At 45.9% G+C, this 25,456-nt stretch overlaps 1 protein-coding gene across 5 annotated transcripts in view; it reads right to left on the reverse strand.

The window, feature by feature from the left end:
* Nucleotides 1-25,456, reverse strand: part of LOC144829208 (aromatic-L-amino-acid decarboxylase-like) — an 833,710-nt gene that overhangs the window by 12,120 nt on the left and 796,134 nt on the right. For all 5 annotated transcript variants that reach the window (XM_078688114.1, XM_078688115.1, XM_078688113.1 and 2 more), the window contains one exon: nucleotides 4,069-4,170. In XM_078688114.1, the coding sequence (XP_078544240.1) occupies nucleotides 4,069-4,170 (102 nt within the window). The remainder of the gene's footprint in view (nucleotides 1-4,068; nucleotides 4,171-25,456) is intronic.

Here is a 25,456-nt window from a genome sequence, read left to right on the forward strand (position 1 = left end):
CATGTTTGTGCGTACCATATATTCAAGTGTGTACTCCTGTTTGTCCATTTTCCTTCTCATTCCATTCAAGGCAAAGCCAAATGAGAAGTGGATAATTCAATTCCTATAGTAATAAAACCTTTTGCAAGACAGATGCAAAAAGTATTAAAGGATTACTCTTCTTTTTTCCATTAAACTGACCCTAGTCTGTTGGCACTTTTTAAAAATGGAAAAAATACCATAGTTCTGGGATAATTGAGAATTTTTCCTCCCTGGCACTGCCCTGGTGCTCATGGAGGATTTGAATAGGAAAAAAAGAAGGCGGTCATGCCATCAGAAGGCCCTTGTTCGATGGGGCGGACCTTCAAATAACTGCTGAGCTGTAAGAGTTTTCCCCCATCGCTGACCTTTAGATGAGGCGTGGAAGTACTAGGGTGGGAAGATGGAACTGTCAGCATTTTTGGCAACTATCCCGCTATCATCCCCTCTAAATCAAACCCAAAAGCATTTTCACGTTAAACTCAATTGAATATGTATATCTATAAAAACACCAGAAAACAGATAAGCATTCAGTACAGTTTGTAGAGAGATTAGAATAGTCTCTAAATGAATACTATTCATTTAAAGAAACTGTTCTCTCTCTCAAAGTATGGGGAGTATGTATTTCCTTTTTCATTCTGAAATACATAATTTTAATAGTAATCAAAGGCACGCCATTTTTGGGTGCTTCTTTGAAAGTCTTCATGCTATATTTTCGGTCCATATTACCCAAAACAGCTGCTTAAAGCAGTATAATAACCTTACAGATATGTCAATCATGTTACTGGTACATTTTGATATTACTGATGGTGTGTTGAGGACACTTCTGAAAAGCCCAGTGCACTTAGTTCAATGTTTGCGATTGGCAAGAGCAGTGAATCGTGCAAATGACCTTTGACTCCAGTCCTCAGGAGGCATCTACCATAACATGAGCGGCCATCAGAATCAAAACAGTCCCAAGGATTGCAATCTAGACCACCTCTGGTGTTTCCAAAACACTGTAAGCTCCATAGCTCTCTATGGGACCAGAGGAGGAGGAGGGGTGTTATTTCAGGCAGGGCAGTCGAGGGCATGTAGTTGAGGTAGGAGCAGATGTAGTATAAAGCCAACATAAACATAACTGTTGTCTTCAACTTTGCGTGCTTTCCAGACTTTTAAGAACCATGTCCCAGTTTTTAGAATGACAAACTTTCACAACCCACCTCGCATTCCTGGGCATGAGGCGGGTGATTTTATTTTCATGTAACTAAAGCATCGTCTGATAGCCATCTGTCACTTACAAACAGTACATTTTCCCGTGAAATTGACACTAAATGTGCACAGGCATACATTGTTATAGATAAAACTACTTTGCACACAAATAATATGTGGAAATCGGGTTTCAGTGAATATTTATTATTAGTGCATCACCAAGTAGAGTGTCTGAATTGTTTTGATCCCATTAAAATCTTTATTTCCGTCACACTTAACAACTACCAAATCGATGTGCTTAATTTTTGCTTTCGTAACTGCTGAATGTGTACAGTGAATTTACAGGTATTTACATTTTGCTGTGCTACACAAAATGACATAGCACAACCTTTCATTTTCCCTTCAGCCTTTCCTGTGCTTCCGCAAGTTTATTACATATTTCATTTACTTTTCTTTCTCTGACTGCAAAGTGAAACGAGTTTGTAAACACCAATCCTCATGTTAGAAAAGCTGATATGTCTCAGAAGACATAGCCTGACATTTGACCTCCATCTTTGAGCAGCAAATGTGTCAAGATAGATGCAGTTACAACTCATTTTTATTTATTACTTGATGTTCCAGATTTCTTTTTCTTTCTTTCCTTCTCTCTTCCCTTTGTTCCTTCTCTCTTTTCTTCGTTCTTTCTCCCTTTCCTTTGTTCTTTCTTTCAATTGTCTTCATGCTTTCTTTCTAACCCTTATTTGCTTCTTTTCTTTCCTCCTTTCTTGTCTTTTTTGCCTGCTATCTCTTTTACCTGCCCTCTTTTATGCCCTCTTTCATGCCCTTTCTTGCATTCTTTCTTTCTTGCCTTCTCTCTACTGCTGTGTTTTTTCTTAGCTTCTTCCTTTCTTACTTACTTCCTTTTTTGCTTGTCCCATGGGCCTGTTTTTGGAAGCACCAAATCTGCTCTGTTACTGGACAGCAGCAGGTGGTTCCGCCACAGTGCACTGCAGCTGAGCCTAGGTAGTGATCACTGTGTCAGCTATTTCAATTTTGGGGGAGGTGGGGCCTCGACACGGGTGGTGTCATCATGATCAATATTTAAAATTCACAAACCATGCCAGCATCAATGAGAAACATGTGTCCCTGTAACCCTCAAAGACCACTGTGCTGCATTGAAGTGGAGTGGTGTGGCTCACTGGTTAGAGGTGGCAGACCTGGAAGCAGAGGTCGACCCGGGACAAGGGTTCGATTCCCGACGCGGCAGGGTCTTGGACCAAGGTCAGCGGACTTGATAATTCTCGCCTCGGTGCCTACTCTAACCATGGATCCCACTCTGCAACTCTGGGCAATAGCTTGCTTAATCTCCACTTACGGCCCCTCAGCGCCGGGGATGCCTGTCTTCACCTTGGAGATGCCCAGGAGGGACCATCTCACAGGGAAAGCCAGGATGGGTTTCAAAGCGGTATACAGCGCCGGGACGCCCCGTTGCTGGGGTAGCCGCGCGCTTTACAAGTAGACAACATTTACATCAAGCTATTTCAGAAAGTTCTAAGCTGCCATGTTTTGCCAATGAGGGCCACTTTTTTTTAGTATGAGGACCCATTTTTGTAACATGAGGCCACAATTGTTTTAAGTATGTGCCACTTTTTCTGTGGTCCCTTGGCCTGTTTTATGCCCCAGTCCGACCTTGCTCCAGAGGACCATAGTGGACCATACATTGCAATCACGAAAGCGAACGAGCCATAGCTCCATAATAATAACTTTAAAAAACGCATTTCAGAACCTCATGCTTTAAGGATGTTGATTATTAATGTGTAGGATTCCCCCCAAAGGGCACAATGATAGGATAAGTGTTGTTGACATTAAAACCTGAAAATTAGGATCACTAATTTCTTACTAAGTGAGGAAGGTAGCCTCTAGCCTGATACTATGGTGGCCAAATACACTAGGAAAAATCCCAGACCCCAAAACAGAAGGTAAAAATCTCGGGGTATGGATAGACTCCTCCCTCAGTCTCTGTACCGACACTAAAAAACGGCAGCTACGTGTTTTGGGCTCCTGTGGAGTCTCAGGCCCATTCTGAATTTTTTGGGCCCTCCTACCCGCCAGCTAATAGTGCAATCGACTATCCTCTCTCGCCTGGACTACGCTAGCTCCTTGCTGCTAGGGGCCAACCAGGCAGAGGTTAGGAGAATGCAGCGCATACAAAATGCGGCAGCGAGAATTCTGGTAGGTCTCCCTCATTTCCATCCTATTGCCGATACTATTAGCAAACTTCATTGGCTTCCTGTGGCAAAGCGTATCCAATTTAAAGCTCTCTGTCTCTCTTTCAAGATTCTAAATCTCGCTTCTCCACCGATGCTCTTTACGCTACTGACCCCGTATGTTACTCTGCGATCCCTGTGCTCTGAGGGCCAGCACTTGGTAGCAGTTCCTCGGGTGGAGCGCTCCAGTTTGGGCGGCCGCTCGTTCCGCTATCTTGACGCTAAACTATGGAACGATTTGCCGTCCCAGATCCGTGGTTTAGAGGATTTGCTGACATACAGGAAGGCCATTAAGACCCACTTTTTCCTTTAAAGTAAGCTCCAGAAGATTGTTTGTTGAGTTTCGCTGTGCTGTCAGTGGGGACAGCTGCCCTCCTTGTCAGTGACAGCGCCGGGACGCCCCTTGGCTGGGGCAGCTGAGCGCTATACAAAACCATTTAACATAACATAACATAACATAAGGTCCTTGATGAGAATGACTTCTGTGATCCATCATTTGTTTCTCCTCAGGAAAGGTTGCTTAACTGACAGCTGTTCAATCGGTATAATATTTAAAGTGAGATGCACATCGCTGGAAAGTAGAAAGGTTCTACTTTTTAGTCTTCCCTCTTACCTTTAGTCGGAAGCACACCAGCCCCAGTGTCACGTCGGCAGAGATCTCAAACCGTTCATCCTGACGCACTAAATCTTCAAATTCGTGTGCCAACCTTACGTGCTAAGAAAGAAGAGAGGAAAGCTGCATTACATCACTTGATTTGCTTTCTAGCCATGTTCATATGCTTACCCTAATCCCCCTGGCTTTAATGCCATTTGTGTCATAGGCATACATAAGAAGAAGGCTGTCTGCTGTGGAGTACAAACCTGTAGATGTTGTGAAGGATCCTTAATAAGAGATACAAGAATCAGGGGTCGTGTGTAGAAGTTATCAATGGCACCATTAGCCTTTGGTTTTTACTAATGTAATTGATATGTAAAAGCAGTCTATTCCTCGTATTGGTCATGTTTAGCTCAAGTACTGGCGTCATTTATTATTTTGCCAAGTAAAATGTATTTATGATTTGGAACCCTAAGAGGTCCCCATAAAAATACACAAAGATCTACAATAAACGGTTCTCAAAGATAATAGTGTACAGAGTAAACTAATTGACAAAATCATTCAATGTGTCAACACACTCCACTTCTGTAAATATTCTTGGACTAATAAAGTGCAAATCCACAATTGTTTAGGTGAGAAATACAAAACCTATCCAAGCATAGGGAATCTAATGTAAGCAATAGTGCAAGTATAGTACAGTACTGCCATAGAATTCAGTGCAATCAGCTTAGAATGCAAAGTAAACACTATAAATCAATTAAGTTGTTCAAATCTTACTACACTAAAATACCATGTTCGTCAAATACAAAGACAAATACAATTTATATGGTCCCATCTATAAGATATTTAAGAATTATTGAAAAAAGGTAAACAGTTTTGAACATGCTATTTCCGAGGGTGGTGCAAAAACACATTTGAGGCTTCTGCTGCCAAGGCAATATTACTCTTTTGGAACAATGATCTTAACAGTGGACCTTGTAGTGCAGAAAGGGACAAAAAAATCGCACATGATTTCAATCTTGAACATAGTTCACGCTGAGGTCACAAAGCCTCTCTTCCCTAGGTAATCCCTCCCGTAATATTTCTACGAGGAAGCAAATTCAGCCTTAATGATAAAATGATTCTACGCACACCATAGGGAAGTTTCCATTGAACATAGGATTGAGATTTGTTTACAAATGCTACTCTCCACAATTATATCATTCCTAATGTGTTGAGAACACAATACAATATCTCTTTGCTGTCTAACCTCGTAGATTGATTTCTTAATCATATTTTTTAAAATAGGCTTTGGAAGGGGTCCCACTTTACTTTGCCCAATTCCAAACATATCCAGTGCTTTCACATAATTTGAAAAAGCAGCACTTCTCTCCTTCAGACAGAAAGAGATTTTGGGCCTTATTTATAAGGCATTGCGTCAGTGTTGCGCTGCCGTTGAGTCACTTTTTGGCAGGCATTGGTGGCGTAAAACATGCCCCCTTTTGTGTTCTATTTCCGTAATGGCACATCTAAGCAGATGCATCACTTTGTAAACCCCTGTGCTACATTATTCCTGCATCAGGTATAATGTATGCAAGGGGGCATTCCCACGCAAGTAAGCCTCGTATAAGTGACGCATGCCACTTCTAGGACACAAATGCATCAAAACCTTACTCCTGCCTAATGGCAGGTGTAAGGGTGACGCAGTGCTACCATAGCCCTCCCCCCTACATTGCTGGGGTTGCGTGACACTTCAGACTCAAATCCAGCAATTCCTCAGTTTGGGCCAACAGATATGTCAGTAAAACTGACGTATCTGTTATTCCTTGCGACATGATGCGTCATAAAGTAAGACGCATCCATCATGTCGCAAGAGGGCACAATGAAAAGTGATGCAACGATGCGTCACTATTCATTAATGAGGCCAGTCATGTTTAAATGCAGCCCATAATGACCCCGGATTACTATTCAATATACTATCCCCCCACCTTAAAGTTGCAGTCATAGCAAACACTGTCGTGGAGAGAAGCCTAAATTCAAGCCGGAATGCCATTGGAGCAGCTGCATAATTCACATTACATATTTAGTGCCAAATACGCCCCTCCACCTTCTTAAAAATGGACATGTACTGCTCATCCATTAATTCACAGGTATAACTCAATGAGGGCAGAATTTCCATCTCATATACCGTCAGAGCGTGGGTAAAATATCTTTGTCCACAGCATTTATATAACCTGCCAATTGCTGAAGCCAGAGATATTGCCTTACTTCTGCACTGGGTAATATGATCACTATTATAACAGTAACTAGAAAAAAGTCTACCCAAATATGGGCACACCTTTACCAGCTCTAGATTGTCTTTCCCTAAAGACCAATGCAAATCTTTCCTACCCCTGCCCCCCGGGACCAAAAAAACATAACTTTGCTCTTAGTGGTGTTTATTTTTAGGAAATGTTCATCAACGTAGTTGCCTAACTCTGAGAGACACCTTTGTAAACCTATTGGTGATAAATATAACAAAATGGCGTCATCCATGTCCCCCTTACATTGTGCGACTCTGCTCAGCAAGTCAGACATATATAGAGGAAAGAGGAGGGGCGTTATTAAGCACCCTTGCTTCACCCATTGCAAGTTTCTACTTTACTAGACAAGCCCTGGTTCCCTCTCATCTGGACCTGAGTCCAGGTAAAAGAGTGCAGAGCCTAAGCAAGTGCACAGGGATCCCTTGTACAGGCAATGTCCTCCACGATCAACCCTGTTGAACGCTATGGAGGAATCTATAAAGGCTGCAAATAAAGTCATGCCTTTACACTCTGGATACTTCTCAATCAGAGTTTGGAGGGCCGTGATATATTCTAGGGTGCCACAATGCATACGAAAGCCAGCCTGCTCCACAGGGACACGGTTATTACCAAATGGCAAGTCCTGAAGGTGAAGAAGAATACTCTTTGAGAACAGTTTACCAATCATGTCCAATAATGCAATCTGCCTGGCAGCAGAAGTTTTAGGACCCTTTTTTATATGAGGGCACTAATATACTTAATGTCCAAGAGTTCGGTAAGGTCCCATGCAAATAACAATATTGAAACACCAAATGGAGAAAAAGGGCTCATGCAGAAACATCTTGTTCAATGAAAGATATAGGGAGATCATCCAGACCCATCGTCCCAGAGTACCTAGCACCCTTAATAAAACTCTCTATCTCCTTACAGCAAGGAGGGCCATATACATTCAGTGTGGTAGGCTCATTAGTTGACTTTAACAGAAACCTGCCACTAGAGTTAAAAGCATATAGCTGCAAGATATAATGGATCCACACTGCATTGGTTATTAAAATTGCTTCAGCCTTAAATCTACTATCACAATATCCATTTATTAGGGACCAATATTTACTCAAATCACCATCTTAATCCATTTCTGATCCTTCTCCCTTCTGTGTTTGGATGCTTTCAGTCTCTTTATCACCTGCTTCAACTGATCGATTTCCCTTTGCCTCAGTAGTGATGGATGCTTAGTTTGTTCCAATACTAGGGAATTTAGCACCCTATTTACCTTTTTTACCTCAGAGGAGGTAGCCACCAAGGGTTTCGCATTAGTCGCTTGTGTTTACTCCCACACAATTGAAATAGAGACAACTGCTTTTCAAACCATGCAATAGGTTTCTCTTGAATATGGCCAGAAATCACAGTTTTACCAATCTTATCATTTTAATGTTTGGCCAAATGCTACACCCTTTTATTTAGTTAAAAACAATTGTATCATCTCTAAGATTCCAGGACTCGAGCACCTTGATTCTAAATCGATAAAAACCAAGACAATACTATGGTTGCTCAGATCCATCCTCAACATATTAAACTGTGTGCAGGCACCTGGCATTTGGTAAGAAACAACAATATAATCAAATAATGTCTGACCTCGAGAGGATTGGAAAGTAAAAGAGTCTCGGGAATCCTCTGGGAATCTGCCATTTAAAGCAACAAAGTCATTGGTTCTCAGGCAATCCAGGAAGCTTAATCTCTGCCTGATCTAATCTTACCTGGCAAAAATTGTGTCTGGAATACTCAATACCTCATCCAACTTCAGATTTCCAAGGTCACAGAAGAGCAATTTGAGATTTTAGCATTAAAATCTCCAACCATAAATATCCGTGTGCATGCTTCTGAGATGCTAATATTATGCACAAAAGAGAACAAAGACTCAAATAGATAGTCAGACGACCTTGCAGGGGGAATATAAACATTTGCCAGAAGAAAAGAAGAATGCAGTCTTCCTATTGAAGTGCCCAGAGCCAGCTTCATACAAAGATTTGAGGGATGGACAAAAACCATTGGGTTCCAGTTTATACTGCCACTAAGTAAAATAGCTAAAACTCCACCGGCATGACCATTTACTGTCGGTTTTGCTGCACAAGAGAAAACAAAATATTTTTTGTATTTAAAATCAGAACAAATCCAAGTTTCCTGTAAGCAAATTATCATTGAATTAAATTGCATTAAAAAGTTTAGCTTGGAATTGGACAATCCTAAGCCTGCCATCATCCAGGAGAGAATTTTACCCAATCAGCTACTGCTGCAGCATTGTAAGTTTTATGTTTTCTTTGGAGGCATTCAGTGTACCTGCCACCCAACTCCAGGGAACCAACTCATTTCCCTGTCTAGATTCCCTGACCATCTGGTTCTCATACCCTGCAATATAGATCACTCTTCTCCCCGTGACTCTTCCAATAGAGATTATGATATCCTTTGGAGTTACAACCCCCATGTCATTGTAAACAACTCTAGTCCTGAGTGCCCACCCTTGAATATCTAACTGAGTGTCCACAATCTGATAAAACGGAAAGACATCAATACCTTTTTTTCAAACGTGGTCAACATTACCCTGGATTAGTATTACAATGATCCTAGGGCTAAATGTTACTCTGGAACTCTAAAGTTTGCTTAGAGGAATTAGAAGCACCCGATCAATATCTCTACTTGATACCAGGCACAAATCCTTGATATCTGATCAAAACTGCAGAATACCATTTCTATTCAGTGGGCCTATATCCCTATCAAACCAGGAAAAGAAATTCAAGATATTTTTATTTTTTGGGGGAAGTTTTTTGTAGCACGAACTAGAACCAAATGTATCAGAGAGCTTTACATGAGCACCAGTTGCATTTCAGATTGACACATTCATAATTTTTTTAGGGCACGGGGAGATTGTAATTTGCCCAGAATCGCAGGATGTTGAACCCAGTTCCCCAGCTTCGAGCTCAACCGACCCTAGCCGTTAGGCCACATCCTTGTTGTTGGCCACGTTGTTCTGCCTTGGCCCAGCCCCTGATTCAATAATCCTATCTTCAACGTCATCGTTACAGTTCCCGTACTACACCCACCACAATTAAGGGTGGTTACACCCGTACCCGTGAGCACCTTCTCCTTCCTTTGGCACCCTAGAATTGATACTTCAGCTATAATAGAATGAGGGGGCAGATTATTTATTTCTGGGGGCACAGACTCCGGATCTATGAGAGGCCCAGACTTCAACAACACCTCTACTTTTTGTGGCTAGGTAATGGGATTGGACACTTCAGAAGCGTTTGAAAACCTCACTTTTTTAGGCTTTCGCTTTGTAATAATCGGTATCCTTTTATTTTTCTCCTTCTGGGATTTGGCCTCACTACAACCCGATAGAGAGGATCCCTTCTCAGGAAAGACACTAGCAGTTTAACACTAGGAGGGTCATTTTGTGAAACAGGAGTAAGGGAGATCCCTTTTTTAAAACTCAGAAAACAGTAGGAGGATTCTCAAGTACAGATACAATTTAATGTTCCCATTGAGCAGCCTGGCATTGATCCCCAGAGACATGGTTTAGGAAGCAAGAAAAAGGCACACTGACACTCTCCTTAAATAAATCATTGGGTTGCCCAGAGGGAGTGTCCCCCTGACTGTCATAATTCCCCTCCTGGACTCCCATTTCTACCACCCCACGTAATGCCACTACATTAATTTGGGTAACCTGGGATCTCATTTCAGTGCCCCTTTCATCATTCATTCTCTGGATGTAAACCAAAGGCGGTGAGGTGCTGCATCCCCCTTAGAATGGGGAACAACACATCCAGGACATAATCAGAATTAGCAAAAGTTTTGTCCAACAAGGTCAAGATTGGCGAAAGATTCTGCTCTAAAGAGAGTAATATATTGGAGTGGGACGCCCCCCCCAAATGTTTCATCGATCTCCTAAGTTCGATGGCTGCATGAAGGCTTGGTGCCCATGTGCATATGGAAAGAAGTTATACTACTGTGCAAAGCCGGTAATGGAGGACGTTTAGGAGGACCGTCTAAAGGTTGACTCAAGGCCATGTCCGAAGCAACAGGTGGCACAAAGGCCCAACTTTGAGTGGGGTGCGTGTCTATATACTTCAATGAGCTTATATAGGCCTCTATGCCATTAGACAGTGACCAATAATGCCCCCACAGGGTCCAGCTCGTATCCAGCAGCACATATAAAAGCTGTATGCACGAATATGGCCATAATTAAGGGTATTAAAACTTGATATAAGAAAACTTGGCACAGAAAAAACTTATAAAGCTCAATAAGCTTAAGAAGCCCGCAACTTGCAAGCAGCAAACTGCAGGTGAAAACCTGTGGAGCTGAGAAGACTGAGAGGGGGCTGAAGGAGGGCGCTAGCGAGAGCACCCCAGGCCAACCGCAAGTTGCACCCAGACCTGACTGGACTGCTTCTGCGGAAGGCCTGGGCATACGCTCAGCGAACGGTAACTCTACTGCACTCAGGCCTTACCGTGCCTCACTCGGCTCTGCTCGGTACTCCAGTCCTTACAGCCAATTTGCCACCCTCGAGCCCACGCCAGACACTTCCATTCTTTGGCCCGTATGTTGCCCATGCGTCACAACCTGACGCAGCCAGCGCACCTCCTTGCAACGCTGCTCAGCAGCTCGGATCTGGCGTCTTTCCTCATTTCGGGCCCAGTGTTTATTATTTTTAAAGGGGCCAGCGCTTGATTCAAAACAGGGTCACAGTATGATTTTCTTCCCCAAATACTATGTACTTTTTAATGGAAAATAACGAATTATTTCATGTGGGGATGTATTTCATTCTGCCCCTTTCGTGGCATTATAAAGCAAAATACACATCCATAAAAAAGACCCACTATTAACCTCAACCCTTCCCCCAAGAAAGTTTACATTTTGCTGCTCATCTAGCTCACAATGTTAGTAACTGTTATTCCTGGTCCGTAAATGGGGATTGGTGGATATAGGAAGGTGAATGAGAGAGGAACATCAGGCAAAAATAGAGGTAACAGAAGAGAGATGACCAAGCCACAAACACAATTATCCACCCACCTCCAATTATTCAAGCATCCATCTTGAGCGATTCAATCCCAGAAACATACCCATCCATACAACTGGCCATTCCCACCCATGCATTCATCAATTCAACCTCCAACATCCATCTATTAATCTACAACATTACATTATGTGACAAACAACAATCTAGATACATGCAAATCCATCTAACACATATACCAAGACCCTGACCCATCCATTACCATTCATGCATTTATTCAGCCATAGTCACTCATCTGTACTCCTGTAGACCGCCAATCATACTCATACAACCATGTCAATCCAACCACCCACAAATGTATTTATCTGTTCATGCATCACATTCGCCTGTCACTCCACTAGGCCTATGTATATGGGTGCACCTACACATTTATGATTCCATCAACCCATATATTCACCCACTATACCCAGCTACATTGAGAAATGGTGGGTGTGGTGTTAACCCATGGGATAGAACACAGGAGAGTAGAATACATCTGTCCATCTCTACACAATTTTAACTCAGAGATTCATCAATCCACCTGCCTATCTGTTGCTCCACCCAGTCATCTGTGTAAAGCAATGCACTCACTACCCACTCATACACCTGTGCACTCATCCGTCCATTCTTTCATCCATGGTCATACATTAATTCCTTCGATTATTCACTCCATGCATTTAGCCATCCATTCAGCCACACTGATTTCTTCATTTTTCCATTCAATCTTTTCACACTTGTATTCATTCATCCAAACACTCCCACCACACCAATCAGCGGAGGGGCCGCTTTGAGACTTTGTCTATGCTCAGAAGCGCTCGGTGCCGCCACAGTCTGTTCTGTTTTTCTGTATTTCCACAGTTCGTGAGAATGGAACTGGACACACTGCGGTACTGTTCGTAGACAAAGTGTCAAAGCGGCCCCTCCGCTCAGTAGCGCTCGGTGCTCCCAAACGCCAGATCTGCAAGGTATGCAGCGGGCATTTCGCGGCCGAGCAAAGCCGCTAAAACATCAAACAAGAAGGTCGCCCCACATGAAGATGCCGCTACGAAGAGTTAAATGCCTTTATTTGAGATTTTCAGCACAGCAGGTAGGAGTCTCACTCTTCATAATCCGAGGCCCAACGCGTTTCGAACAGCTGGTGTTCTTGATCACGGGCAGATGAACAGAGAGTGGCAGGCATGATAAGGTACACCCTGATAAGTATTTGAAGACCCGCCTCTTTGGGCGTATGCTACAGAGCATTCTGGTCATCGTAGTTCTTCACCTTTCCCCCGGTGTGGGTGCCGCCACAGTCTGTGCTGTTTTTCTGTATTTCCACAGTGGGTGAGAATGGAACTGGACACACTGCAGTACTGTTCGTAGACAGAGTCTCAAAGCGGCCTCTATTAATTATTAAGGGCCCACTGGGCCACCAAGGTTTTTTTTTAATGCCCTTTGTGTGATGGTGAGCGGCCCCTTGGGCAAGGGTTGTCCCCTGGGGGGGGACAATGTGTGTAGGGGGCAGATGTGGTAATTTGAAAAAAGATTATGTGTGCCCCCACTGGGCCACCAGGGATTTAAAAAATGTAATTTGTGTGTCAGGGAGCGGCCCCTTGTGCAAGTGTCGCTCCCTTTGGGGGAGCAATATGTTTTTGGGGAGCGGCCCTTCAGCAAGGATCGCTCCCCTTTAGGAAGCATTTATTTGGCCCGTTTCTGATTCCCTGGATGGGCAGATCGACCAAAATAAACAATTAATTTTATTGTAAGCCCACTAGGCCACCAGGGTTTGTTTTAGTGTTGTTGGGAGCGGCCCCTTGGACAAGGGTCGCTCCCTTTTATGGGGGAAATATTGTGGCCGTTTCTGCCCCTTAGGGGGCAGCTTGGCCATATGTTTTCAGGCCCACCTGTCCCCTCGGGGGCAGAAGCCACTAGACACCAGGGCTTTTTAAATGTTGATGTTGGGGAGTGACTTCTTGGGCAAGGGTCTCTCCCCCTTTATGAAGGTGAATGTTTTGGCAGTTTCTGCTCCCCGGGGGGCAGATCAGCCTTATGCTCTTAGGGCCACTGACCAACTTTGCTTGGCTGGGGGATAGTGTGTGAACTAATGCATTATTTCCATATGTGATTGTAATGTGTTTTTTTCCTTTTTATTCTAGTGCAAAGCTTTGGATTTGGTTTCGGCAGTGGTTAATCTGCAGTTTTGCATAGTTGCATTTTTTTGATAAGAAAAACTTTTTCGTTGTGTTTACTCCAATTGAGTATTGACGTCCTGCATGAATGAATTTTTTGTAAGTGGTGTCATAATAGCAGCATATTTTGCTAGTGTTTTGTGCATGAAATTGTTTGCAATGTGTTTTGCGTTGTCTTAAGTGTAATTTCTTTTTTAGTGGGATACTGTTGGTCCTTACAGTGTCTGTCCAGAGTAGGTGGTGGTGAGTCTAGCTGGTTCTAGCAAGTGAGTGGTATAGTGTTGGAGTATATAGGTCTTTGTGATGAAGCTACTTTCTGTTTATTTCTGTTTTGTATAAAAGGTTTATTGTTGTTGACTTTTTTGACAAGTTACCTTTATCAGTAAGCATTAAGGCTAGCCATAGAATGGCTGCTCAGCAGGTGGTTGGTATGCTTCTTTAATCTTCCTCTGAGCAGGATTATGAGACTGACAGTGTGTCTGAGGGAAAGGAGGAAGGTGAAGATTCAGGCAGTGAGTTTTCTCTCCACATCGAATCATCGGTTGATGATGCTACTCTCAGTGCAGTTGAAGCTACGCTCAGTGTGGGTGAAGCTACTCTCAGTGCAGATGAAGTGTCTGTTTTAGAGGAGGACACTGTTGAGCCGATGGTGCATCTGGATTGCAGCCTGGGGCTTTAAGGCTTCCCATTAGAAGTGCTGGACTCTGGGTTGATCCAAAGTTGGTGCCGGCGTTGCCTGCCTTTAGTGGTGATGCAGGGTGTAGAGTGGATTGTGAATTTGTTTTGCCTATACAGTTTTTTCAGTTGTTAATGGATGATGTATTTTTGGGTGAGATTGTTGAGCAGACTAATTTGTATTCTGAACAGTTTTTGAGGGACAACAGTGCCAGACTTAGGCCCTACTCTAGAGCTACCCGGTGGACTCCCAAAAATCTGGAAGAGATGAAGAAGTTTTTGGGTTTCACTTTGTGTGTACACTGGTAGGGATTACACTATTGACCCCACTGGTTGTCCGTCCACTTTTGAAGCCTCAGAGAACATTGTGTGGGATCTTGCTGTTATACAGAGGCCACCATCTGTACCTTGATAAACACATTGCGAGGAGGACCTGATAGCTGAACACTGACCGTTGCCGCTGGGAGCCGGATTTCATCAAGACTTTCCACCCACGCCTTGCCGGAACCGCTTCGCGGGTCCCGCTGCGCCTTCCTGGACTCTGGGGCTGTGAGGACTGAGTGAGGAACATCGCCTCTAGGCACCGGCAGGGCTGCGAGCAGTACAGCAGGGACTCAATATCCCAGGAGTCCCTGCTTGTCACACCTGTGGCTGCTCTCCCTGCCGGTAACGGCCCCGCCCCTTCATTATCGCGCCGGTGGTACTGTGCTGAGGGAAACACATTGCGAGGAGGACCTGATAGCTGAACACTGACCGTTGCCGCTGGGAGACGGATTTCATCAAGACTTTCCACCCACGCCTTGCCGGACTCTGGGGCTGTGAGGACTGAGTGAGGAACATCGCCTCTAGGCACCGGCAGGGCTGCGAGCAGTACAGCAGGGACTCAATATCCCAGGAGTCCCTGCTTGTCACACCTGTGGCTGCTCTCCCTGCCGGTAATGCCCCCGCCCCTTCATTACCTCGCCGGTGGTACTGTGCTGAGGGAAACACATTTCGAGGAGGACCTGATAGCTGAACACTGACCGTTGCCGCTGGGAGCCGGATTTCATCAAGACTTTCCACCCACGCATTGCCGGACCCGCTTCGCGGGTCCCGCTGCGCCTTCCTGGACTCTGGGGCTGTGAGGACTGAGTGAGAAACATCGCCTCTAGGCACCGGCAGGGCTGCGAGCAGTACAGCAGGGACTCAATATCCCAGGAGTCCCTGCTTGTCACACCTGTGGCTGCTCTCCCTGCCGGTAACGCCCCCGCCCCTTCATTACCGCGCCGGTGGTACTGTGCTGAGGGAAACACATTGCGAGGAGGACCTGATAGCTGAACACTGACCGTTGCCGCTGGGAGCCGGATTTCATCAAGACTTTCCACCCACGCCTTGCCGGACCCGCTTCGCGGGTCCCGCTGCGCCTTCCTGGACTCTGGGGCTGTGAGGACTGAGTGAGGAACATCGCCTCTAGGCACCGGCAGGGATGCGAGCAGTACAGCAGGGACTCAATATCCCAGGAGTCCCTGCTTGTCACACCTGTGGCTGCTCTCCCTGCCGGTAACGCCCCCGCCCCTTCATTACCGCGCCGGTGGTACTGTGCTGAGGGAAACACATTGCGAGGAGGACCTGATAGCTGAACACTGACCGTTGCCGCTGGGAGCCGGATTTCATCAAGACTTTCCACCCACGCCTTGACGGACCCGCTTCGCGGGTCCCGCTGCGCCTTCCTGGACTCTGGGGCTGTGAGGACTGAGTGAGGAACATCGCCTCTAGGCACCGGCAGGGCTGCGAGCAGTACAGCAGGGACTCAATATCCCAGGAGTCCCTGCTTGTCACACCTGTGGCTGCTCTCCCTGCCGGTAACTTCCCTGCCCCTAGGTCTATATAAGAGATAGAGGTTGCCGCTGCGCGGGAGCGCCCGGGGCTAAGCCCGGGCAAAGGGCGGGCCCTCTGTGGCCCTCCGAGGCCTGTACAGCCTGGCCTGGCCCCCCCCCCTTTTCGTCTTCTTGGTATCCCCCGTTCCATTTATTTGTCCGTGTATATTGTTGTAACTGTTTTGTATAGCGTCATAGGAGATGTGCACACGGGTAAGTCGCAGTAGGGCTGCTAAAGGGAGCCTGAAGAAAAAGGGGACCCTGGATGATTTTATCACGAGGACAAATACTGCCATAGATGAGGAAATTACCAAAATGCAAAAACGTGTCTCCCTAGATTTGGACGCAGCTCGAAGATTATCCTTGATAATTACCGAGTCCAAAAAATCATCGCTGGGCCACATAGCGGCTGCGATAACTCCGGAGCGAGTGGCCAACCCGCGGTGCGTAATAACGCATGCTGATGTCCACCGCACCTCAGATACGCCCCCTGCCCTATCACCAACCCTCTGCTCCACTCTCCAGCCCGCTAGTCAGTTCCCATCAGTGGTCACCCCTGGTTTAGACCACGGTCAATTGCATGACAATATATCGCAATTTACAGAGATATATGATAATTCCCCATGTATTAACACTAAGGGCACAACATATAAAAGGAAACGCAACATAATGTCTGCCTACTCACGCAAAAAGGCCAAAGTTGCTATGGCTCACCAATTTAATGTTAGCAATCCCCCTGTAACTAGTGCTGAAGGTGGGTCTGTTTTTCCTGTTCAGTTGCCTCCAGGAACAGATGAGGATAGTTCCACCCTGGGAATTTCCAAGGAAAATACAACAGCAGAGACTACTGGGATACAATCAGATGAACAGGAAGGAAAGGATGTGGGCTTCATAAAAATAGTCTGGGAAACTCTAAAAAAGCTGCTATCCCCACTCGACCTAAGACTCTCACGTATTGAGAACCACCTCTTAGAGGTGGAAAAGAGTATCTTAGAACTAGCAACTCTTAGTCTGCAAGGCCAGGGAAATAATGGTATCTTAGATGGCAACTCAGCCCCACTGATTCCCAACACTATTCCTCCTGCACCACCTCCAATCAGGCCAGTACCTAAACCACGTACTAAGGGCTATGACCATAAACCTTCCACCCCCATACCAAAGTCACCCAAGCACCTTATCCCACAACCTACCACATATCGCAAAACAGGAGTTGCCCCAAATTTGAATGCAACCAAGGCTGATTGCCAAATATCTCAGGCCGCTCAAAATAGGAGCAATTTTCGAGGGGGTTATATAGATCTTCCCCCAGACGCAAAGCCATATGTGGTGGTACTGACAGGCGTACCGGAAACAGAAAATAACTATCAAGAAAGCCACGGGTCCTTGAAGAACAAGGTTATTCACTGGCTTAATGCGAATAGACCGATTCCAAACGAAAGGAGAAGTAGAATCCTGATGGTACGTAGAGTCCCTTGGGTAGGCCCTTCGCGAAAATCTAGTCCAGGTGACTGTATAGTTGTGTCCTTTGAGGACCCACATACGGCCCAGCACGTATGTTCGTGGACTACCTTCGGGGAGGATTCAGCCATCCTACCTAGGCCTTTAACATTCTTTTATCCCCCACGCCCAAATCAAAATTATGGGAGGGAATGGTCTTCGGTACGCTACCAAGCTCACGGAGGGGCAAGAGATAAATGGCAAGTCCCAAATAGAAGGTGGCTTGGGGCCCCAACATCCAATAGGTTTGGGTGTCTCGAAGAGGTAGACTGACTTTCAATGCCTGCTGGCTTTTCATCTTATGCCAAGGTCTCCTTGCCTCTTCTGGTACCTGACCCTCCACCTTTGACGTTCAAACCTGCTAGAAACAGCACCTATCTTTTTGGTCAACAAACTGTGCATGGTCCAAAAGACTGGGGGGCGATACAAATTCCCAACACCAAAATAATTCATGAAATAGGGCATGAGGTAGCTATCCTCCCATTGACCCCAATGAAGTCGCATCTATTAACATCGCCCACTAGTGTAAGGATTACTGTTGTTGGCACTCATGACACCCTGGTAATTGATCCTACTAAGGAAGAGGACACTTTAACTTCATTTGGGGTTGTGGCTGACCCTATTGTGTTGTCACAAGGGCCAAGAACATCTAGCTCTGCCTTAGGCCCCCCTGTACCTGCCCCATCCCTGGGGCTGAGTGTTGCAGGAAATCCTTTGTTGAGGCTCCTAAGCTGGAATGTAGCAGGACTTGCACGTAACATCGACGCTCCCGACTGGAATACTTTTGTGGACCCCTTCAGGATTTGTCTTCTGCAGGAAACCTGGTGCATGGAACCCCGGCACAGGGTGGGTTATACAACCTACTTTGTGCCTGCATCCAAAGCTCCTGGTAGCAAAGGTCGCCCTTCGGGCGGCCTTCTCATATGGGTCAGCATCACACTCGGGTTAACCATTAGACAAATACCCACAAAATCGCCTGATCTGCAGAGATTATCAGTTCAATGTCAAGGGGGGAAAAAGCTAAAAGTGTTTAACCTCTATCTAAGGGGGCAAGGGGTGGTGCCTCCTTGTTATCCTCAACAGGAATTGAGGAGGAGCTCAGATCTTGCAATACAGATTCTTTTGTGTTATTGGCTGGAGACCTCAATCGTTGTTTCGAGCCACTAGCTAGTGAGGACACATTAGACATTTGGGAGGATGATGTTGAGAGAGGTATTCCCTTGCTCTCTCTAAATCCGATCAAAAAATGGACCCAGAGTGCCATAGACATTAATGCCCTCTGTATGGAATATGATCTCAGAGCAACCAATGGTAGATCTAAGTCTGACACCAGGGGAGCACACACTTATAATAGGGTGGGCTTCACTTCACGAATTGATTACATATTGTTGAACCACAAGCTCTGGCCATATCTCCAAGATATGGAGGTCCTACCGACTATCGATAGTGACCATAACCCACTAGCCCTGACCCTCACTCCCCTATGGCAAGGCACGATCCCATCTTCGCCACCACACACATGGAAATCGTCACATGAATTAGTCCCCTCGAACTGTGGCAGGCGGTTAAAATGGAATAAAGTTGCCGCAGATGAGGGGAGGATGGCCCAAGCAAAGTCCATAATGTCAACTGTGAAGGTGCGGTTAGACCTATTGGAACCTAGCAATTCTGATGTTTATAATGTGTTTATAGGAACAACCTTAGCACTTAGTAAGCTGTTCGTTGTCCCGCAGGGTAGAGTAAGGGCCACGAATAGAGCCACCTTGAAGAATAGAGTTAAATGGTATTCCCCTACCTGTTCTGCTGCTAAACGAGAACTTATATTAGCAGTAAAATCCAAGGTACCGGGCCACATTAGTCTAGCTAGGAAGAATTACAAAAAAGCTTTGCTAATGGCCAGGGGTGCCTATGAAACTAAATACTGGGAAGATTTAATGATGGCTAGTTCCATGAAAGACTCGAGGGCCTTTTGGAAATTGTTGAGAGCTAGGGATAAACCCGCCGATTCTCTGTTGACATGTAACATCACGGGGGAGGCCTGGTTTGCCCATTTTTCCAAGCTTTACTCCATTTCAGCGGGCTCTCTAGATGTATCGTCGGATCTCTTCCCTCGAGCGTCTGTTGATTACCTAGATGAGGACCACTTTTTTGCCACCAGGGAAGTTGAAAGAGCAATTAAGTGCCTAGTTCCCAATAAGGCTGCAGGACATGATGGCATCCCTGGGGATCTAATACGGGCCAATTCGGAGGTGTGGAGCAAGCTTATTGCCCTACTTCTGAACGCGGCACTGATGGGTGGACGTCTCCCCGACTCCTGGAGGGGCGCGGAGGTCGTCCCGATCTTCAAAAAAGGATGTCGGGACGACCCCGCTAACTACCGTCCAATTAGTTTACTAGATTCCACCCAGAAGGTAGCTGGGAAGGTAGTTTTAGGCAGGATCCTACTGTGGGTTGAAGAAAATCAAGTACTGTCAGACTTCCAGGCTGGTTTTAGATCTGGAATGGGGACCATTGAACAGACATTCCGCTTATTAATGCTGTACTGGAAAGTGGTTGTATTGGGCAAGGGCAGTCTGTATCTCGCATTCATAGATTTGCAGACTGCCTTTGACCTGGTCCCACGCGCCCAGTTATGGAGTGTCCTAGAGGGTTTGGGCATCCCTCCTTACCTACTTAGCATGCTTATCAAGTTTCACGAGAGTAATTTTGCACAGATCAGGTGGGGAGAGCAGGGCCAAAAAACATCGCGTATTCCCGTAAATAGGGGTGTCCGCCAGGGTTGTGTGCTAGCCCCCACTCTGTTTTCCTTATATGTTAATGGAGTGGTGGAGCATTTACTTAAACACCCAGCAGATGCACCTTCCCTGGCTGGCAGGAAAATCCCTACCCTCCTATTTGCGGACGACACCCTCCTGATCTCAAAGACTCCAATAGGCCTCCAATCCTTACTCTCCAGTTTCAAGACATTCTGGGATTCTAGGGGCCTTGCTACTAATGTAGGTAAAACTAAATTTCTGGTCCTAAACCCTCCAAAGAAAACTGTCATTCCCCCCACCTTGGACTCAGTCCCGCTTGAAAGGGTAAAGGAGTTTGATTATCTAGGTATCCGCCTCTCTGATTCTATGACCTGGAAGTCCCATCACCAAAAGATCTTTCTGACCCATAAGAGGGTAACAGGGGCCTTGCTGAAGGAACAACGTGCCTCGTCCCTCAAACCAATAGGTGCTGTATTAGATATTTATAGGGCAAGGGCGGTGAGCGCAGCTCTGTATGGGTCCGAATTGTGGGGCGTGCAGAAAGTCGATTACTTGAGGCGCCTAGAAAATAAATTCCACAAAGACCTCATGAGGCTTCCACATAGCACTCCTTCCCTCCCACTTTTACTAGACGCAGGTACACTCCCAATAAGCGAGCAGGCAAGGCTGCGTCCCCTTCTCCTGTAGGCATGAATATGGAGGGTACCAGAATTGTCCAGCTATGCAGAAGGCTTACGGGAACTCCTCTCAATATCTGGCTGGCACAAGGTCCGTTGGCTTAAGGAAGTTAGGCGGCTTCTTTATGACCTGGGCCTCGAAGATGCCTGGGCTAATAGAACTGCTCCCCCCAAACAGACTCTAAAGAAACTATATTGGACTTGGGTGGTAAACGGGAGAAATAGTAATTCTAGATTTTGTAGATCAACCATAGAATTTTTGATGGTTAAGGAGCTCCCTGCTAGAGAACGTTACTTAGACATGATCCACAAATCATGGGACAGGGCATTATATTTTAAATTTAGGGTGGGCTTGCTGCCATTAGGGCAGCTGACAGCAAGCTGGAAGCCTCCGTTGCAAACTATACCATATTGCCCTTTCTGTGAAAACAGGTATGAGTCAGTTGCCCACCTATTGTTTGAGTGCCCAGCCTATGTAGCCCCGCGGCGTACTTGGCTGAAACCTCTATGTAGGAATCTTGGCACTAGATCTTACTTGGAGGCCTTGCGCATCTTAAGATCTGATGCCCGCCCTTTGTTTGCCTGTTGTTTGGCAAAATTTCTAGGTTGGGCATGGCGGATTAGATCTGCCAGGCAACTGAGTCTTCCTTAAATGCAAACTGTATTGGTCTTATAATTACCCTCATGCTGTTTTTTGATTCTTCCCGTAAATGAGTCGCCCTTAACACTATTGTGTTTGTTTTATTGTTAAATTATATGTATTTTAAGGAAAGGCGAATTAGCATTGCCCTAATTGTGATTCAGATTGTTAAAATGCATTGTATATTTAAATTTTTTACTGTGTTGTAATGCTTTTTATGATATGATTAATATATCGAAATAAAGCTATGTTACTACTACCTTGATAACTTTTACACTGCTGTGCAATTGTTTAAGGAATTGTTCAAAGTGGACACTTCTGCTTGTGACACAATCCGCTCTAACTGTAAAGGTTATCCAAAAAAACTTCAGAGGAGTCAGTGCAGTTCCTTGTGTAGTGATGAACTACTAGCTGTGAAGTTTGTGGACAGGAGGGATGTGTACATGCGGACTACCATCCATGATGAGAGTATTCACCTGTGACTTTTTGGGGTCAGATTGCTGAAGTGCGCAAACCTGTGTGCATTTTAGATTATAACAAGCACATGGGTGGTGTTGATAGAATAGATCAGCGTTTGGATACTTACACTGCTATTCGTAAGGCTTACATTTGGTATAAGAAGTTGGCCATCCATCTCTTCAATTTAGCAACTTTCAATGCTTTTGTTGTGTTCAAAGAGTGTTCTCCTGCGTCAAAGTTGGCTTTTGTTCAGTTTCAGGAGTCTGTGATAGGCAGCCTTGTTGTTGTGGAACAGGCAAGTGTGCCTACAGTTAGAGTGGTGGAGGATGTGGCGCTTGGCTGGCTCTGAGTGGAATGGAGCTTGGCTGGTAGTGAGTGGACTGGAGCTTGGCTGGCGGTGAGTGGACTGGCGCTTGGCTGGCGGTGTGCTTGGATTACCGCTTGGCTGGGGTGTGCGTGGATTGGCACTTGGCAGGTGGTGTGCGTGGATTGGAGCTTGGCTGGCAGTGTGCATGGATTGGCACTTGGCTGGCGGTGAGTGGACTGGCGCTTGGCTGGCAGTGTGCGTGGACTGGTGCTTGGCTGGCGGTGAGTGGACTGGCGCTTGGCTGGCGGTGTGCATGGATTGGTGCTTGGCTGGCGGTGTGCGTGGACTGGTGCTTGGCTGGTGGTGAGTGGGCTGGCACTTGGCTGGCGGTGTGCGTGGATTGGCGCTTGGATGGCAGTGTGAGTAGTGACTTGCTGCTGGTCACTACACACACTGCTAGCTAAACGCCTCTTCCTGCAATCCGTGAGCTGGTGTGGTTGCTGTATCTGGAACGTGGGGGTGTGAATGGCGCAGTCTGCTGGTGTGACTGTTGTAATGTGCTGGGCCCGCGGCTGGCGGTGTGAATGGACGCTTTCATTTGCAGCACTTTTTTCCCATCGCATCCCCAAAAAAACAAAATTTAGCTGTATTTTGGCTAATTCCTGGGTCCCCTGCAGGGGAACCCACAAACCCTGGGTACCTTTAAAATCCCTATGATGTTGGAAGAAAAGGACGCAAATTTGGCATGGATACCTTATGTGGTCAAAAGGTTACAGGGGCCTAAGCGCAAACTACCCCAAATAGCCAAAGAAAGTCTTAGCACAGGGGGGAAAAGGCCTAGCAGCAAAGGGTTAAAATATGGAACGGAAGCATCTTTGAAATCCTTGCTTGCATATTTCTTTTTGAGAATTATATCTAAGGTTTTGTTTTAAACAGTATTTTGGGCTTCCTTTGTGTTTTGGGTGGAAGAACTATACATTGGTTACGAATGTAAGTGATTCAAAGATGGTTAAGATGCAAAAATGCAAATAGGAACTTTCTATGGGGAGACTTTCTATAGGGAACCATATTTAATCCACTCAAAACCAAAGAATCTGAGCGTCTAACCCTCAAGGAAGGACATGGAGTGTCTTAAATACAGATCTGTTAAACATATTTGTCAATTTTGTACTAGTATGGACTGACGTACAGTCTGTCAGATATGCAATCATTCAATTATACAGCTACTAAACCAGAGCAAATGTCAGCGACAATGGGATCTGCACATACAAAATGCTCAATTTCAGGTTCATGTTACTTTCTATGTCATTTAAAGTTGTGGGCCTTTAGTCAACTGTTTTTTTCTTCAGTTTTCTCTGCCTACGATTTCCCATTGACCTTCTCAAAATTAAAATTCCACAAGTTAGATAGTGGTTGATTGTGCATTTTAGGTCGTATTTCTTTTAATTTCTCAAACTGTGTATGTTCAATTAATTGCTCAATAGCTGTGTGCTCATTAGCCTAATTTCAACATGCATAGGCAATGCCAATAGGTCTGGCTCTAAATGAATGTTTTATGGTTATGTGAAGCATTATATTGAAATGGATGTGTATTTGTGTGGAAGCAAAGAACTGTTGAAAAATTTTAGTGTAGCCTAAAATGTCAGATGACAGTTGCACTGTCAGATTACAGTAAGACCACTGACTCATTGTCAGTGAAATTGCTCTCCCTCCCGCGCAGCTCCACCATTAAGTGAGGCCTTCCCCCGAGCCCCTGCTTTCTTGAGTTTTGGTGTTTGAGGTCCTCCTCCAACCGCAGGTGTTACCTGCGCCGCATCCCTGGTGGTCTAGTGGACCTCTGTCTCCCTTCTCTTGCACCGTTTTTCTCTCAGTTTTCACTAGTTTTTACCTTATTTCAATCTCCCCCTTTCACTCTACTTCTGTGTCTTTCCTCCGATTTCACTAATTTTTCCCTCATTTCAGTCTCCACCTTTCACTCTCCTTCTGTGTATTTCCTCCATTTACACTAATTGTTCCTTCATTTCAATCTCCTCCTTTCACTCTCCTTCTGTGTCTTTCCTCCACTTTTCTTGCACTTTTTCTGATCTATTCCACTCTTTCCTCTTTTTTTTTTGGCCTTTTTCTGCCTGTTTTTTCACCGCTGCCACTGCCTCTGCGGCCTCTCCCACCTGCAAGACCAGCCCATTCCAGTTCCCCTCCCCGCTCCCGCCTCCCAGCTGACCAGCCCTCCCTGACACCTATTTATTGGCGGCCACTGCGCAGCGGATGCGCGCCGCTTGCGCCCCAAAGGCAAACCCGTCTGCACCCGTCCGTGACCCAACGCGACAAGCGCCTGGAATCCTGGACCTCCGCACCGCCAATGCTACGACCCAGTGGCACTCCAAGCACTTAACCCAGCAGGCCACAACAAGAACTGTAAGCTATCGTCACTGGTTGACACCCACAGACCCTTCAGCTGTCACCGCTGCAGGCACACCTACAGCACCGCCAGGAAGACAGGCCCAACACAATCCGCCCGCAAGAAAACCACCGAGCCGAAGAGCCTGCAATGCATCCTCCCCAAAGTCCGATCCCTCCACAAGCAGGCTACCAAAATCTGGGAACTCCTCAACAGCACCACCCCGGATGTAGCGTTCTTCACCGAAACCTGGACCAACACCACCGCAGGAACGGACATCGCTATCGCCATTCCCCAAGGATACAAGATCTCCAGGTAGGACCGTCCCATCCACCTGGGAGGAGGAATCGCCATCCTCCACAACTCCACCCTCTGCCTCAGCACACGCCCCGACGAGCCCACAGACCTGATGGAACACGTTGACTTCAAGATACTGGCCAGCCCTACCACCACCCTCTGAGGAACCCTCATCTACCGACCCCATGGATCCTGCAGACCTTTCACCAACTCGATCATGAATATCATCTCTCCGCATGCCATCGCATCCACCAACTACACCCTGCTGGGAGACCTCAACTTCCACATCGACAACCAACTGGCCCCCAACACCACGTCCCTCCTGGACAACCTCCACAACATTAGACTCTACCAAATCGTGACCGAA

The sequence above is a fragment of the Lissotriton helveticus genome, chromosome 4_1 (assembly GCF_964261635.1).
Source record: "Lissotriton helveticus chromosome 4_1, aLisHel1.1, whole genome shotgun sequence".
In the NCBI taxonomy this organism is placed as follows: Eukaryota; Metazoa; Chordata; class Amphibia; order Caudata; family Salamandridae; genus Lissotriton; species Lissotriton helveticus.